The 17858-nt window shown below is 35.7% G+C and overlaps 1 protein-coding gene across 5 annotated transcripts in view; it reads right to left on the reverse strand.

Annotated features, from left to right (window-relative positions):
• Positions 1-17858, reverse strand: part of LOC131078098 (truncated transcription factor CAULIFLOWER D) — a 191793-nt gene that overhangs the window by 65724 nt on the left and 108211 nt on the right. For 4 of the 5 annotated variants that reach the window (XM_059221562.1, XM_059221564.1, XM_059221561.1 and 1 more), the window contains exons 3-5: positions 7532-7593; positions 7316-7415; positions 7037-7078 (exon numbers count right to left, since the gene is read on the reverse strand). In XM_059221562.1, coding sequence (XP_059077545.1) covers positions 7037-7078; positions 7316-7415; positions 7532-7593 — 204 coding nt within the window. The remainder of the gene's footprint in view (positions 1-7036; positions 7079-7315; positions 7416-7531; positions 7594-17858) is intronic. The other variant, XM_059221563.1, reaches the window with a different exon arrangement.

Genomic DNA, 17858 nt, shown 5'->3' on the forward strand with positions numbered 1-17858 from the left:
CTCACTGCACAAACCACGTGGTTGCCCCCAATGTCTTCCTCTGCAGACTCACTGCAGGTGCATCTTCCCATGCAGACTGTGGAGGATGCTTCTACGACTGCACACTCCCGCGGCTTGCTTCCTCGCAGTGCTGACAATTATCCACATGTCTATTGTGGACTTCACCCTCCCAGCTTTATGCAAGATTCTGAGGATGATCACCCTGCAGAAATTAGAGCTCACCATGGGCATCAACCATTAAATACAAGAAACATTGATTTGCATAAACAAAGACCGAATGAATTGATAGATCCCACTACTCCAACAGAGAGTCAATTGAGAAAATCTACCAGGCAGAGGAGACCTCCGGTTAAGCTCTATGACTATGAATTATTATTATGTGAAGAAGCTGAGCCCACTTTGTTAATCTTTGATCAAACAGAGCCTGCAACATACAAAAAAGCTTGTAAAAATTGCAGATTGTAATAAATGGCACACTGCAATGTGCGAAGAAATGGACGCATTATTGCGAAATCAGACATGGGATTTGGTGCCACTTTTGCCTGACAAAAGGCATTACGTAATAAGTGGCTGTATAATTTGAAAGATTAAGCTGGTGGTCGAAAAAGATTTTCAGCAAGACTAGTTGTTAAGGGTTACGCTTAGCAGCAAGACCTTGATTTCAAAGAAATTTTCTCGCCACAAGTCAAAATGACTACCACCCGAGCAGTATTGGGATTGGTTGCAGCCTGAGATCTTGAGCTTGAACAGTTGGATGTGAAGATGAAATTTCTCTATGGCGACCTTAATGAGGAATTGTTTATGCATCAGCTTGAAGGATTTATTAAAAAGAGTCGGGAACATCTCTATTGCAGATTGAAACAGAGTTTGTATGGGCTTGAGCAAGCCCCAAGACAGTGGTATCTCAAATTTGACAAGTTTATGATTGATCACAAGTTTGCTCGCTGTAAGTTTGATCCTTGTATCTATTTTAAAAATCTTCCCAATGGCGAATTCGTTATACTTCTCCTTTATGTGGATGATATGCTAGTGGTCGGCACAAGCATGAAAATTGTTCATGAGCTTAAAACTCACTTATCTAATGATTTTGCCATGAAAGATTTAGGGGCAGTGAAGAAAATTCTTGGGATGACCATTTTTTGAGATAGGAAAAACAGAGAACTCAAACTATCTCAACAAGACTACATTAAAAAATTACTGGACATATTTGGTATGGGGGATGCTAAGTTTGTATATGTCCCCTTAGCCTCTCATTTTCAGTTGTCTTCTCAATTGTGTCCAAAAACACAAGAAGATAAGGAGTTTATGGACAAAATTCCTGTGATACCGGTTCTTGCCTAAATTGGCTAGGTCTTGGTCTTGGTCCCTGCCCGGTCCTGGTCCCAGCCTAGTTCGCCCTGGGTCCCACCCGGATCCTGCCGAGGCGGCTGGGTTCCCTATGGGTCTTGCATGACAAGACCGACAGGGAACCCAGCCACCTCGGCAGGACCCGGGTGGGAACCAGGGCGAACCCAGGAGGACCCGGCTGAACCCAAGAGGACCCGGGTGAACCCAAGCCCGTGGGTTCCCAAAAATGGGGCCCACGGGTCAAAAAGAAATTAAAAACAATAAAAAAACATTTTTTTTAATCTTATTTTTACATCTAAACCCTAATCCGCCCCTCTATGATGCATTTCATGCATCAAAACATGCATTCAACCTATTTTAATTGCATTTTCGAAGATTTTTTCTCTACAATTAGGCTTCTTAGTGTTTGTATTTTCCTTCGAAGGTGACGACTACGAAGGTGTGAGACACGCATCAAAGGCATAGGAATCACTGGAGAAGAAAGATTTAGCCATTAAAGGTAAGTGAATCTGAATTTTTTTCAAGTTTTCAAAAAAATTTCCAAGTTTTTTTCAAATTTTTAAATTTTTTTTAAAAGTTTTTTTAAGTTTTTTTAATTTTTTTTAAAGAAGTCTTGTATATTTTTTTACACTTTGTATGTATAGTATGGGGTTATAATACCAAAATTTTAATAATTTTTTTCAATAATGTTGTGCGTTCTCTTTTCATTTTAGGTGCACTATTCATATAATCATACATAATGGCTGGAACTGGAAGTGCAAGTGCAAGCTCTAGTTCAGTTGCAAATGTCCGAACTGAAAATACCCCCTTTAAAATTGATCAAGATTCACCACTTTGGCATTATACAACAATGATCAAGCCAGTGTCTGGTGGTGGGGGTTTCGTTTGGCAATGCAACCATTGTGGCACTGAGTATACCAGCTCATACTTTCGAGTGAAAGGCCACCTTTGTTTCATCCCTAGGCATGGAATAAAATTTTGTAAGGGATCAGATGGCAAGGGGCTATCAAAAGCTCTAGTTTTGGGATATATTAGAGAACAAGAGGAAGCTGATAGGAGAAGTAGCAAAGCAAAGACTGGTCATCCTCTTGTCCATCCAAGCTCAATGTCTAAGAGGCCTTCTAGTAGCATTGGCTCCACAAGACCAGCTGGTTCACATCCTTTCATGCAAAACCCACCAATTGATGCAGTAGAGAATCATAATGTTGTGGCTTCACGGAAAAGAGGCCCATTGGATTTTGCCTTCAAAAATGAACTGAGAGAGATTGCAAATTCCAAAATTGGACATTGCCTTTATGGCAATGGGCTTCCTTTCAACCTTGTTAGATCACCTTACTTTCAGGACATGGTGCATACTCTTTGCAATACACCTTCTGATTATGTTTGTCCAGGGTATGAAAAGGTGAGAACCACCTTATCGGCAAAGGAGAAAGCATCCGTAGAGTCACAGTTGAAGGTCATCAAAGATACATGGCAGGAAATAGGTGTGACCATTGTTTCTGATGAATGGAAAGATTGTAAAAATAGGCCATTGATCAATGTTATAGCAGTCTGTCATAAAGGGGCAATGTTTTTGAAAGCAGTGGATTGTGAGGGGCAAGTGAAAGATGCAAGTTTCATTGCCAATATCTTGATAGAATGCATTGACATGGTGGGGCCTCAAAATGTTGTCCAAGTTGTAACTGACAATGCTAAAAATTGTAGGGCAGCACGGACTATAGTGGAGGCTACATATGGTCACATCTTTTGGACACCATCCGCAGTACACTCACTCAATTTAATCATGCAAAAGCTTGGCACACAAATTGATTGGGTGAAAAAATTGTATGCGGAGGGCGAAGAGATTCAAATGTTTGTGACTAATCATCATATGTCACAAGCCATTTTCAGGACCTTCTCCAAGTTGGAGTTGTTGAAGGTAATATATAATTACTAATTTTAAATTTTATTTTTTAATTTTTTAGTTTTAAATTTGTATTTTTTATAGACTTGCATTTGATATATGTTGTGTATTTTGTTATGTCATGTTAGGTTGCTGAAACACGATTTGCATCTCACATGCTCGTCTTAAGACGACTTCTAAAGGTGCAAGACGCCTTGAGTTCTATGGTCATCAATAGCTTGTGGAGTGTATGGAAGCAGTCCCACATAGAAAGAGCTCTAAAAGTAAGAGCATTGATCCTTAGTGACAAATGGTGGGATGATGTGGAATATGTTTTGAATTTCACTGAGCCCATCATGAGCATGATCAGGTATGCTGATAGAGATCGCCCATGTTTGGGCGAGATTTATGATGGCATGGATTGCATGGTGGAAAAAATAAAAGAAGTAATAAACAGAAAAGAAAATGACCCAACAGAAACATTTTTCAAAGTCGTGCAGAAAATTGTTGTTGACCGTTGGAACAAGATGACCACCCCCTTACATCTCTTAGCATTTGCTTTGACGCCAAAATTTTATAGTGCAGAGATGCTTGCAACACCAAGGAGGGTGCCACCATATAGAGATGCAGAGGTTGCTTCTGGCTATAGGGCTGCCTTTAAAAAGATATATCAAGATGAGGAGACAAGAAATATTGTCATGAGGGAGTTTGGCCAATTTGTATCTACAAAAAATCATGATGTTGTAGCTCTTAATGCTAGATATGGGATGGATGCTGATGAGTGGTGGTATGTACATGGTCAAGGCTCCGTTTGCTTGCAGCCTCTTGCAATTAAACTTAACTCCCAAGTATGTATCTTTTTTATTTTTTATTTTTATAGTTTTCCAATTCCATTTGATGCTATCATATTTTTATTTTATAATTTTAATTTATAAATTTCTAATTATGTTTTAACTTTTAACAGGTTGCAAGTTCTTCTTCAGCTGAGCGGAATTGGAGTACATACTCCTTCATCCACTCAGTCAAATGTAATCGTTTGGGTGCAAAGAAAGCTGAGGATTTGGTCTACGTACACTCCAACCTTCGTTTGTTGTCACATAAGGACCCTGAATATAGTGAGGGTGTAACAAGGAATTGGGATCTAGCCCCTGAGTGTGCTGATTTAGATGCTACAGTTGCACAACTTTGCCAAGTCTCTATAGACGAGGCAGTTATGGAATTTGAGAGAGACATAGCTAGTGGGAGTGGCATTCCATTTGATATTGGTTCAATTGATGCTTAATTTGAACCACTTGATGACCGTGGCCTTGGGTTGGATGCTTCAGATGAAGATGAATATGGAATTTAAATCCCATAGATGGCTTGTAATTTGAATGTTTAACTTTCTTTATACTTTATTGTGTCATGACATTTTCACATTTTGAAACTTGAAACTTGAATATTATCTTTTTTGCAAATTATCAATATGATATTACATTTATGATTTATGATATATCAATATCAGAATATTTATTGGCATTGGCAATTATGGATTTATGATTTATGATTTACCTATTATCATTTATCTATCATTGTATGGGAAAGTTACATTGTATGTTTCATATTTGTATGTTTGAACTGTGAACATATATAATTTTGATGTTTGAAGTTTGAACATATATATATATATATATATATATATATATATATACGGACAAACCCGTACCCGTACCCAAAATTTTATTTTTTTTGCCGAATCCATGAATCCGTACCCGAATCCGAACCGGAACCAGTAACTTAGCAAAATTCCATACAAATCTGCAGTTGGAAGCCTTATGTATGCTATGGTGTCTACTCGTCCGGATATTGATCATGTTGTGGGAGTGGTGAGAAGATTTATGGCTAATCCGGGTAAACCACATTGGGAGGTGGTCAAGCATATTTTGCAGTATCTCAAGGGTACTTCAGACCTTTGCTTACGGTTTGGGAAGGGCGAGGCACACTTGCAAGGGTTTACTGATTCTAATTTTGCTGGAGATTTAGACAAAAGGAAGTCTACTTCAAGTTATGCTTTCACATTTGTTGGGACAGCGATTAGTTGGGCTTTTAAATTACAACATACAGTTGCTCAATCTACTGTAGAGGCTGAATACATAGCTCTTTTGGAGGGAGCCAAGGAGATGGTATGGTTGCAACTCTTGTTCAATGAGTTGGGTTTGTAGCAATCAGATTTTGCCTTGTTTTGTGATAATAGCAGTGCCATCTTTATGACTAAGCATCAGACATCTCAACCTTGGTCAAAACATGTTGATGTTCGTAGTCATTATGTTCATCACATGGTCGAAGAAGGCAAGTTTCATGTAGATAAAATTCACACCGAAAAGAACCCGGTTGATGTGCTCACTAAAGTTGTTAAGTGATAGAAGTTCGATTTCTATCGAGCTTCTCTCGGCCTTTCCAATATCTGATAATAGGACTGAGTGGGGGAATTTACCTGTTGCAGCAGTTCGTTGGCCTTCAAGTGGGAGACTGTTGGAAATGACTTGTGCAACGGACTCCTTCCACTTTACCGCCAAAAACCTTTGGCTCTTCGTCTTCTCTTTATAAAGCTCTTTAAGAGCTGTTTGAATATTATTATTGTAGATATTCTGAAGCTGCTTGCAGCTGTATATGTACAAACCAAAATTGATCATCAATAAATTGGTTCCCCTGCTTTAAGTGTGGATGTAGGCAATCTACCGAATCACAATAAATTGCATGTCTCTTTTATCTCTGTATATGAATTGATTTTTCAGTTTTCTACTCTTCTAATTCGCTTCATATCCTATCAAATACATCAATCACATTTCTGAATCCGTACCTCATCAGCATATTAACATGTTTGCGACCTTATATAACTTTGTGTTTAGTCAGTTTGCTGACTTACCTTTTCACATAGGAAATCAAGAATAAACTATAATCACTTGTTCTTTTGTGTCTTTTCTTTGATACATCTGACATATGACATTATATATCACTCATCGCCATTGTCTTCATTGGAATTGTTGATCTGCATATTACTCTATTTATCTTGTTCTCTTTAATTGCCTCTACACTAATTGCTATGTATATCATCGCTGTTCCTTATGAGGTGATAATAATGCTTAATATTATCTCTGATAATTGTCTTGCTCGTATTGCTATGAACTCGGTCATAGTTGTTAAGAGTGCTTTAAAAACTGTCCCCATAAACTGATGTATTATTTTCATCTTATGAATCTTCTTTGAATTGTCATATAAAACTGATCCAAGTTATTTTAAATATATCATTTCAATTATTTATAAACTTTTGGACAAATGTCAATTGTCAATACACTTTCAGCATTTTCTAACAATCTTGTTTATATTCATTTGATATCAATAATGAACTTCTTATCATATCAACTCAGTGCCCTTAAAAATCAATCACAATATTTCCAAGAAAATTATTAATGATAATTAATATTAAAGTAATTTAAGATTGATATATATTGATTCACCCAACCTCTTAGTATATTTGTATGCTTAACACTATTAAATATTTAAATTTAGTAATCAAAATAAAGGAAAAACATGTAAGGTAAAGCAACTAACAAGGAAAGAACTAGTGTGATATAATATAAGATCATAGGAGGCCAAAAAAATTGTAAGTGTGATCACATCTAATTTTACTATAAAATACAAAAAAGTGTAAGACTTTTTAGACAATCTACAAGGTTTTTGTTTACTTATTTAATAAAAAATGATAAATTCATATTAAACTAAAATATTGAAGAATAATTCTTTATTGAAAAGAAAAATATAATCTACCTTCATTTTAATAGACCGAGCATGCTCTAGGGACATTTTCTTCTGCAATGTTCGCATAGCATGCTCTCAATTAGATAATGTAATCTTCAATGGACTTAACAAACAAATCATATTATCAGTTTGTTACATATTTTTTATACATTTCCCTATGGAGAAAAATATTCAAAGATCTGTATAGAATACTAATAAAAGGTTATGTCATTAATAAATGCAAAACTAAACTCATATTTTAAAAACCCTATGAAATATTAATAAAAATTTAAATGTTGATATCATTACCTTTCTTGAATGTATCTTTCTAGTGCCCAAACTTATTCTCTTCTCAAGACGTTGCAAGTCCTTAAAAGTTAGTAATCCCAAATCTTCACCAATCATATGTCTGCATCGTAAGAATAATATTTCTTATTTATGAACTACATAGAAATATTTTCCAATATTTTTAAATATTTACCATAAATTTTAAATTTTAAAAATAAAATTATTCAAAGTTCTTACTTGTATGTTTTCTCTAAATGTGTTGTCCTTTTTTGCAAGTTCTCCAATTCCAAATGTAACGTCTATTAGCACATAAGGTTTTAATCTGTTAGCAACTATTTTTAAATATCTAATCATGAGAAATTTCCACACTATATAGCCTTTAGTGCCCTTTAAAATTAAACTATATTAATTTTTCGTAATGAAATACTATAACTAACTCTATTTGAAATATGTTGATACCTTTCACAAAAACCTATACTCAAATATTTTACTAGTGAAATCAATTTAACAAAATAATTTCTTAGATATTCCAGATTTACATTACTTTATATAAATTAAATAGTTTACCATATTATATATAGGATTTTAATGATGCATAAGTTTACAAGCACCATCTCTTGTATCTCAAGATAATTATGGCTATCTTCAAGATTGCAACCAAATTTATTACTGAAAAAGATTGGTTATTGTAGTTCCTCAATGATTTTTAAATTCCTAAAATTGCATGGTCTAACATATATCTCTAATGCAGAGAGAGCTGGAGCTCAAAATTGATAATGTGGTTAAGGATATTAATGATAAAGGAAAAGAGGAAAATTCTGAGGATAATAGTGAAGCAGAGGATGAAAAAGATAATCCGGACTGGTCGGAGGGTGAGATCATAAAGGGAGATGTGAAGCACTTGGAGGATGTGGTAAGGACTCTCAAAGAAAAGGGTCAGTCCGATTATGAACTGATAAACAACAGGGTACAAAAAACCGAGAGTGTTCTGAGGAAAATCATGGAGCATAGCTTGGCTGTGATGAAGGTGACTTCTCAAAATACGAATGTGCTGGTTGCTTGCCAAGAAAAGGATAAGCAAAACAAACATACTGTGATACTTGATGATGAGTCGGGTTCCAGTTCTGTCCGACATTCTTCCAGACGCAGAACTAGGCAAAATGCTAAAGAGTTGGAGTTGAAGACTTGAGGTAATCAATAGGTGTGGGATAGCAAAGACCTTAAAGAGGCAGCAAATGCAATGAAGATGCTTGTCAAGGATACTGAGAGACCATAAAGATTTTCCCCTATATGTTCTAGTTTTATTTTAGGTGTGCCAGTTTCTCGCTGGTCTTTTGCTGTACTTTTCTCTGGCTGGTATCTTTTGTGCTGATTTTTTGCTGCCTTTCTTTCTTTGTTCTGTCCTTTCCTGCTTCTATAATGCTTTTGTTTACGATATGTAAGTGGGTTTCGGGTCCCTTAAAACCTGTTTTTCCTTAATCAAAAACATATATCTCTAATGATGATTTGATAGTCATTCTCAAAACCCACATGGTATTCTTGTTTATCCTCGTAGATTTTCCTATCTTGGTAGAAATTATCTTAGCATACTTAGAGCATTCTCCCATATTTTTTCCATCATTTCTTTGTTCTACAACTAGCATTTGATATCTTCATCTATAAGGAAGGTGACCTAGAATGATAAGGTTACCTTAGAGGGGAATAAAACTTCTAAACTGAACCACCCTCCTCCCAAGGGGTAATCTTATTATCTTTAGTTTGTTTAAGTAAATAGTAAGCACAACTTAGGTAACTAACCACATTTATCATTTCTTAAGTGTATTGGTATTTCTTATTGGGTAGTTGGAAATGGCTATACCTACTCTCTTTTGTGATTGAGCAATCTGTCCTTATCACATCTTCTTTGATTTATCGCTCTTGTTTTATAAGCAAGGGCTATGTACATTTGTAATGACCTCAATACATTTTCTCTTTTGTTGAAATAGTATTTCATTGTGTTACTTTTGTCATGTGTACAGATGATTTTATAGATTGTCTCTTGAGATTGTAACATGGTATCAAAACAACTCTATGCAACTTCCTTCCATTCTGAGAGTTTTTGCCTTTTTTTAGTTTGAGATTCATGTGTTTTATTTCGTAGGCTAAATTGCATCTGTAGGTTGACCCATGTATTTTCTACTTTGTTAGCACCATTTCATTTGGTGCACAAAGCTCAGATTGCTCAGAGAGTTTGTCCGTATTTGTTTTGGAGGGCGATTTAATTTTTTGAACTTGTGGGCTGATCTTTTGGCATCAGTTTTTGTAGATCGGTGTTAAGGGTTAACGTCTTTTGCCAACCAAGCTATGGCCTCAACTTCTTGCCACCATTCCCTGGCTGTGCAGGCCCTTCATCAGCCTCCTTTCTCTCGTGGCTAACGACATTGGGTACCGTTTTTATTTGGGTCAGTGGGCATTCCTTTTTTTGCTTGGTATAGTGAGGCAATCTCGCACCATAAGTTTACATGATGACAGTTTTTATTTGATCGCACGGAGTTTTCTATAATTCACGGTGTAGTTTGGTTGAACTGCATGGGCTTTGATTGGCTCGTTTGTATATGGATTTATCCCTTTTAAAAAGATAATTCAAAGACTCTCTTGCCCACTTGCTAGAGACAAATACGAAAAAAAAAAAAACAGTTATAGAAATTGTGAATTAAATTAGCAATTTTCTTTTGAATTTAATAGGTACAACTTTTTTTATGATATAATTGGTTTTTCAAAGGTGGGTATGCTCTTAACCAAAAAGTAGGAAAGGAAAAACAACATGAAAGCAATACAAAAGAGATTAACAGGATGGATAATAACACATAACAGATGACTCAAAGTTTGTTTATTCGCTTAACAGTCATTCTTCCCAGATAATGTAAGTGTGCGAAGACTCAAAGTTCTAAAAAACACATACGTTCATAATATAATAGGTAGATGAATCCACAAAAACAGATAGCAAGTTCCAAAGTAAATGCCAATCTAAACAAATACGCGTGAATACAAACCTTCTAATACTCTTTCAATTACCAAAATCACATTCAGAAGCACAAAGTCTCCATTTTCTGCATATAAAATTATGTCTCCAAAAAGAAAGTATACTACCATTTTCCATAACTAAATGAAAATCACCACCAAAACTTTCGATGATCGAGTCTCACTCATTTATCAAAGTACAAGGGGGATCAATCCTCCCTCAATTTTTCCCCTCTTAAGCAACATATATCCAAAAAGAAAGTAACTTCCCAAAGATAACTGTTTCTTGAAAAAAAACATTTTTAGCAAAAAAAAATTGAAAGTTACTTTAAAGCACACGTGGTTTACATAGGTTCATGGTTCAAAGCCAAAATTTAGAAAACTAATTTAACTAGGCTAACCAACAATTAAACGGCAGGAGGGATAGGTTCCTCCACACATCGAACTCTCTATGAAGGAAAGCATCATGTCTTTCGGCTTTTTCCTCTTCTTCTTCAAGCACCAAAGTAATCCTCATAAATTTAGCATAGCTCTGTTTGTATCACCAAGCTAAGTTTGTCAACCCAGAAAGAATGTCTTCCTATGGGTTTTCTATAAATTCCATATTTGGTTGCATTACTAGAGTAGGTTTGTCTCCTAAAAGCACCATCCTTCAACGGGCAATCTACTAAATTAAATGTTTGGATTTCTAGCTGCAATAATTTCCTCTTCTAAATGGCAATCATGATTATCAGCTTGTCTTTCTATCTTTCCTAGCAATGTTATTGCTTCCCCATGTTGGCAATATGATGGAATTGATTATGTGTTGTATTGATGTTTTGTCATTGATGTCAACACTAGCTGTTATGATTGTTTACCGACTTCTGGTAGAAGGATTGGATTGGGAAGATTATCAGTTGATTGTCACTAGTATGATCTGGATTATGGAATAAGTTTGTATGGATGGTTCATATGCTTCTGAAGTATGTTTCAGTCAATTGATATTGACTTAATGATCGGATGCCATCTTATGTTCTAGTAAGGCTGCTTTATAGGTCCGGTAAGGGTTTCATCGGCAGAGCTTTATTGAAGATCTTTGATGTAATGCATAACTCATGTTGGTGCAGCTTCTAGAAGGGATTCAGGATGTTGATGGTGATTGAGTCCGTGCCTCAACTGATTGGTGTCATTTCTTTGGCATGTGTGGATCTAATTTAAGTCTGGTGCTATCTAGGTTATGGACCGGTTTTCATGAAACATGTTGGTGGACCTCGGATGCCCTTTCGAGATATTTTATTGATTGGATGATGTTTGTTTGGCCTTAGGCAAACATGTTTTATGATTTTATTTCAGGATTATCTAATGGATCTATTGAATTATCATTTGGGTGCCTGACCTAATTGGTTAGGTCCCGGTTGGTATTAATATATGTAAGATCTCATTGTAAATCATCAGCAAGGAATGAATAATGTAACAATCATTTGTGCAGAGGATTTGGTTGATCATAGGTGATCGAGTTGGGTTTATGTAAGAGGTTTTAGACCTCTAGTATTGAACTTAACCGGAACTATAATCTAGAATGTTTCATGCTATCACAGGCAGCTCTTCTTTCTGGATTGTTGTCCAAATAATTTGAGGTGGTTGGCCTCTTCTATAGTCAATGAGACTCCATTGTGATGAGCAGTGTGCAGTAGGCAATGTGCCTTCCTTCATGTGCAGGCCCCTATTATAATCATATACTTTCTGTACAAATATAATCTGACTATGATTAGGGTTTCCCACCACGGTTTTTCCCTTTACCGGGGTTTCCATGTACAAATCATGGTGTTATGTGTTATGGTTGCATGGTATTGATTCTCTAGTTTTCAATTATGCTTTAATGCTTTATCACTTATTCCGGTAAAAGGTTTTAAGTGCTTTAATTTGCATAATTTGTTAACAACTGATTCACACCCCCCCCCTCTCAATTGTTCACCGATTATCCTAACAATTGGTATTAGAGCCTGGTCCTCTTATTGCAGAAACTTAACCGCTTGAGGAAGATCCTATGGAAACTAATTGTTCAACTACTGTTTACCAGAAGGACAGCCCTAGGCTTGATGGAACAAACTATCGAGTATGGAAGATTTGGATGAAAACATTTAAGATGGATTCGAAAGGAAATTTAGGAAATAACTTAGAATGGTTACACTCCTCATGATCCAACATCTGGCATTCCTGTATCAGCAGGCTTGGAAAAGAACATTGAAAATGACTGCAGAGTTAGAGAAGCCCTCTTAAGTGCCTTATCAGATTAGGAAATCATGGGACTATTAGATAAATCATTGATGAAAGCTATATGGAACGAGTTGGAGACTCTGAATGAAGGTGATCCCACTGTTATACTTGCAAAACTTGAATGTTACTAGGTAAAATACGAAAGCTTGAAGATGGAGGAAGATGAAAGAACTTTTGGATTCATGGAAAGGGTAAATGAAATTGTATTAGGAATTCAGTTCTGTGGTGGATCTCTGAGCCAGGAAGATATTGTTTCAAAAGTATTAAGGGTCTTGCCACTGCCATATAAGATGAAGGTAACTGCAATTAATGAGCTAAGAACCATGCCTAATTCTTTTGTATATAGAGATACTCTCATTGGGAAGATATCTACTTTTGAGGTTAAAGAATTTGGTCCTCTAGGAGCTACAACTATTGATACTGCATTAAAGGCATCCACATCATCAACCGGCAAGCAACATTGGAAAGTTTTGTAGGCAAAGGAATTGGAAGAGATTAGGAAAGAAGATAAAGAGCTTGAGCAACTTGAAGCCATATTTGCTAAAAGGATACCTAAAGGTCCGACAGGAAGTATGAAGGAAAATCTCCTTTCAAATGTTTTGCATGTAATAAGATTGGTCATTTTGCATCTAGATGTCCTGAAAGGAATTCAAAATTGGAAAAAAGAGCAAGAAGATTTTTTAAGCCTAACCCTGAGTATCAAATCAAGCATAAGTATACGAGAAACAAAAACAAATCATGCTACTATGCTAATGAGGAAAGAGTAACTAATGACTCAGAAGAAGAACCAGCAGGTGATTTAGCTAGTGGATCTAGTAATGGAAAAGATTGGGTATTTTATGCTATGAAGCAAGATGATCCAGAACTAGTTATCAAAAATGAGGAAAAGGCCCTGGTAGCAAAAGTTGAAGGCAAAGATGAATGGGTAATAGACAGTGGATGTTCTCATCATATGACAAGAGAGAAAAAAATTTCTAACCCTGCAAGAATTTGATGGTGTTCAAGTCAGATTTGGTAATAACAAGGCATGCATGATCAAAGGAAGAGGAACCATTTCATTGGATGGTAAGCATAACACTGATAATGTCTATTATGTTGAAGGTATGAAGCATAATATTTTGTGTGTAGGACAGTTGGTAGACAAAGGATTTCAATTACAATTCAAGGATGGAAAGTGTAAAATCATTAACAAATTAGGATTGAAGATTGCAACCGGTACACAGACAAAAGGTAACATTATTCATTTGAACTCCGATGAAAAGACATGTTTGATTGTACACATTGATGAAAGTTGGCTATTGCATAAGAGGTTGTGTTATGTAAATTTTGATTGCATTGTAAAGATCAGTTCAACTAAGGTAGTTAGAGATTTACCTAAGATTGTGAAGCCTCATAATCCGGTATGTAAGGAATGTCAAATGGGTAAGCAAATCAGAACTTCTTTTAAGAGCATACCTAGTAAATCTAATGATATTCTTGATTTGATTCATACTGACCTATGTGGTCCTGCTCATACAAGAATCTATCAAGGAGATAGATATTTCATGTTAATCATTGATGACTATTCTAGAATGATGTGGGTTGTTTTTCTAAGGGAGAAATCGGAAGCCTTTGAGAAATTCAAGATCTTTAAAGCTATGGTTGAGACAAAGATAGGAATGAAAATCAAGTGTCTGAGATAAGATCAAGGTGGTGAATTCACATCCGATGAATTCAACAGCTATTGCGAGAAAAATGGCATAAGGAGATAGTTATCTGCACCCCGAACAGCCCAGCAAAATGGCATTGTGGAAAGAAGGAGCAAAACCATTTTGGATGTAGCCTAAACTATGATGATGGAAGCTAATTTGCCTCATATCTACTGGAGAGAAGCAGTAAGTACAACAGTTTATACATTCAACAGAGTTCATATCAAAGGAGATATCGGTAAGAGACCTTATGAATTATGGTTTAGTCATTCCCCTACTCTTAAGTGTTTCAGAATCTTTGAAAGTAAGTGTTATATCAAAAGAGATGATTCCATTGGAAAGTTTGACACTAGATATGAGGAAGGAATATTTATTGGTTATTCAACTAAAAGCAAAGCATATAGATGTTATAACAAAAGATTGCAGAGAATTGTGGAGAGCACTAATGTGAAAGTGGATGAGCAATACAAAGACCAAGCTAAATCTTATGATAGTGAACCGGTAGTGGAAATGATCATTACTAATCTAGCAATACCTGTACCGAAATAGAATACTGAACCAGTTACCCCGACATCATCAAAAAACTCTACTGTAACTAAAGAGCAACACAAAGAACATGAAAATCAGAAAGCTCCAAGGTATGTAACGCTAAATCATTCTGAAAATCAGATCATTGGAGACAAAAACAAGGGAGTTATGACAAGGAGAAGATTGGCAAATCAAGAGGTATGTTTCATTTCTCATATTGAACCGGCATCAGTAATTGATCTTGTAAAGATGAAAGTTGGATGAAAGCTATGGAAGATGAATTAGATCAGATAGAAAAGAATACTACTTGGACTTTGGTTCCTTGACCTAAAAAATAAGAATGTTATTGGAACTAAATGGGTTTTTAGAAATAAACTGAATGAGGATAGACAAGTTGTAAGAAACAAGGCTAGTGTGATCTGCAAAGTATATTCTCAGAAGGAAGGAATTGATTATGGTGAAAATTTTGCACCGGTAGCTAGAATTGAAGCTGTTAGACTATTTCTTGCTTATGCGGCCTATAAAAACAACAAGGTCTATGAAATGAATGTTAAGTGTGCATTTTTCAATGGAGAACTTGAAGAGGAAGTCTTTATTGAGCAACCTGATGGATTTTTACTGATTGATGACAAAAATATGGTTTGCAGATTAAGGAAAGCCCTATATGGATTAAAACGGGATCCTAGAGCTTGGTATGCAAGGTTGGATAAGTATCTTTTGAAGCTTGATTTAATAAAAGGTAATGCTGACAGTAACCTATATTATAAGATCACTAATGATGATATTCTAATTATTGAAGTATTTGTTGATGATATCATTTTTGGAGGTGAAGAAAAATTATGCATGGAATTCTTTGATAATATCCAGAGTGAATTTGAAATGTGTATGACTGAAGAAATAAGATTTTTTCTAGGTTTGCAAATTAATCAGATTGACTAAGGCATCTTTATCTATCAAACTAAGCATTTAAGGGAATTATTGAATAAATTTTGTATGGAAAATTCCAAACTGGTTAATACTCCTATTTACAAGTAAAAAAATTTCAATTAAAGATGTATCCCCTCCAGTAAATTCTACAAGATATAAATCCATGATTGGTGGTTTGCTATATTTAACTCAGAGTAGATCGGATATAATGAATGCAGTCAGTATTATATCAAGATTTCAAAGTAATCCAAGAGAAAATTATGAGTGCAATAAAAAGGATGTTCCAGGATTTACAAGGAACAACAAAATATGGTTTATGGTACACTAAAGATGATGACTTTACTTTATGTGCATATACAGATGCAGATTGGGTAGGTGATGTTGATGACCGGAAGAGCACATCCGGTGGAGCATTCTTTCTTGGGAAGAAGTTGGTTTCATAGATTACCAAGAAGCAGTCATGCATTTGTTTATTTACTGGTGAAACTAAATATGTTACAGCCGCAAACCAATTGTACTCAAGTTGTATGGACGAAGCAGATGTTGAAGGATGTACAAGTGAGTTGTAATGATTCGGTTGTTATTCATTATGATAACTCTGCAGCTATTGACATATCCAAGAATCCAGTATTTCACTCCAAGACTAAGCACATATCAATTAAGTATAACTTTTTGAAGGAAAAGGTGGAAGCAAAAGAAATCAGATTGGTTTATGTGAACACTAAAGAACAAATAGCAGATATCTTCACTAAACCTTTGTCCCAAGAATCATTTGAGTATTTGAGAGACAGATTAGGGGTTTCTACCCCTATGATAGAGACTTAAATGATGCAGATGTGCATCAGTCCAGTATGCATTATCAGAGCTATCTTTTGCTCTCGATTGATGAAATAATGCTACTACTCAGGGGGAGTAGTTAGCCTTGAGATTTAGAGTTTTCATATATTATTTGATAGCTATGTCATATCTTTGGCATTGTTGTCAAAGGGGGAGGAATATATGTGAAAAAACATTACTATTTCTTTTTCAGATTGATTGCACTCATCAGGAAGACTTTGGTGGTACTTGGTCTTTTGATCAAATTTGGTTCAGAGCTTCATTGCTATATCATTTTATGGGAGATTATTGGTTGTCTTCCATAGGGGAGACTTGTCTGGCATTTCTTGGCACTTGGATGTTTTTCACATCTAGTGTTGCCATCAATGTCAAAGGGGGAGATTGTTGGCCCAAACATCTTCCAACGAAAATTACTAAATGCAAATCTCCACACACAATGGTGAAACCCATAACAATATTCTAACTCAACCTTCAATGCATATCCAAACCAAAAAGCATGACCCAAACAAGATAAATCAATCGAACATGCTGCAAACATAACATAGCTAAAAATACCAATCCGAGACTTGTTGGAATCCAAGAACACTAAGAGGGGGGGGTGAATCAGTGTTCTACTGGAATGGAGAAATTTAACCTTATTAATACAATAATTCAACAATCAGTAAAAATAAAAGGATATAACAATAAGAAACGTTGCAACCACAAAGATGAACACCATAACACCATATATTTATACATGGAAAACCTCAAGGAGGAAAAACCATGATCAGATTGGAAACCCACAATATCTATCCACTGATCAGATGAATAAATATTACAATAACGGGCATGCACATGCAGGAAGGCACATTGCCTAGAGCGTACTCCTCATCACAATGGAGTCTCACTGACTATAGAGATGTCAACCACCTAAAGATATTTGGAATACAATACAGAGAGAACAACTGTCGGTGATAGCATCAAACATGCCAGATTACAGTTTTAGTTAAGCTCAATACTGGAGATCTAAAACCTCTTACATAAACCCAAATCGATCACCTATGATTAACCAAATCCTCTACACAAATTATTATTACATTATTCGCTCCTTGCCACTCCCATATATGATCTACAATGAGATCTTACATATATTTATACCAACCCGAGACCTAACCAATTAATTCAGCCACCCAAATGATAATACAATAGATCAATTACATAATCTTGAAATAAAATCATAACACATATCGGGCTAAGGCCAAACAAACATCATCCCATCAATAAAACATCCCAAAAGTATATAGGAGTGTAGCGTCCTAAAATTACGAGACTTGCAATTTCGACTCCAT

The sequence above is a fragment of the Cryptomeria japonica genome, chromosome 5, assembly GCF_030272615.1.
Source record: "Cryptomeria japonica chromosome 5, Sugi_1.0, whole genome shotgun sequence".
Classification (NCBI taxonomy): Eukaryota; Viridiplantae; Streptophyta; class Pinopsida; order Cupressales; family Cupressaceae; genus Cryptomeria; species Cryptomeria japonica.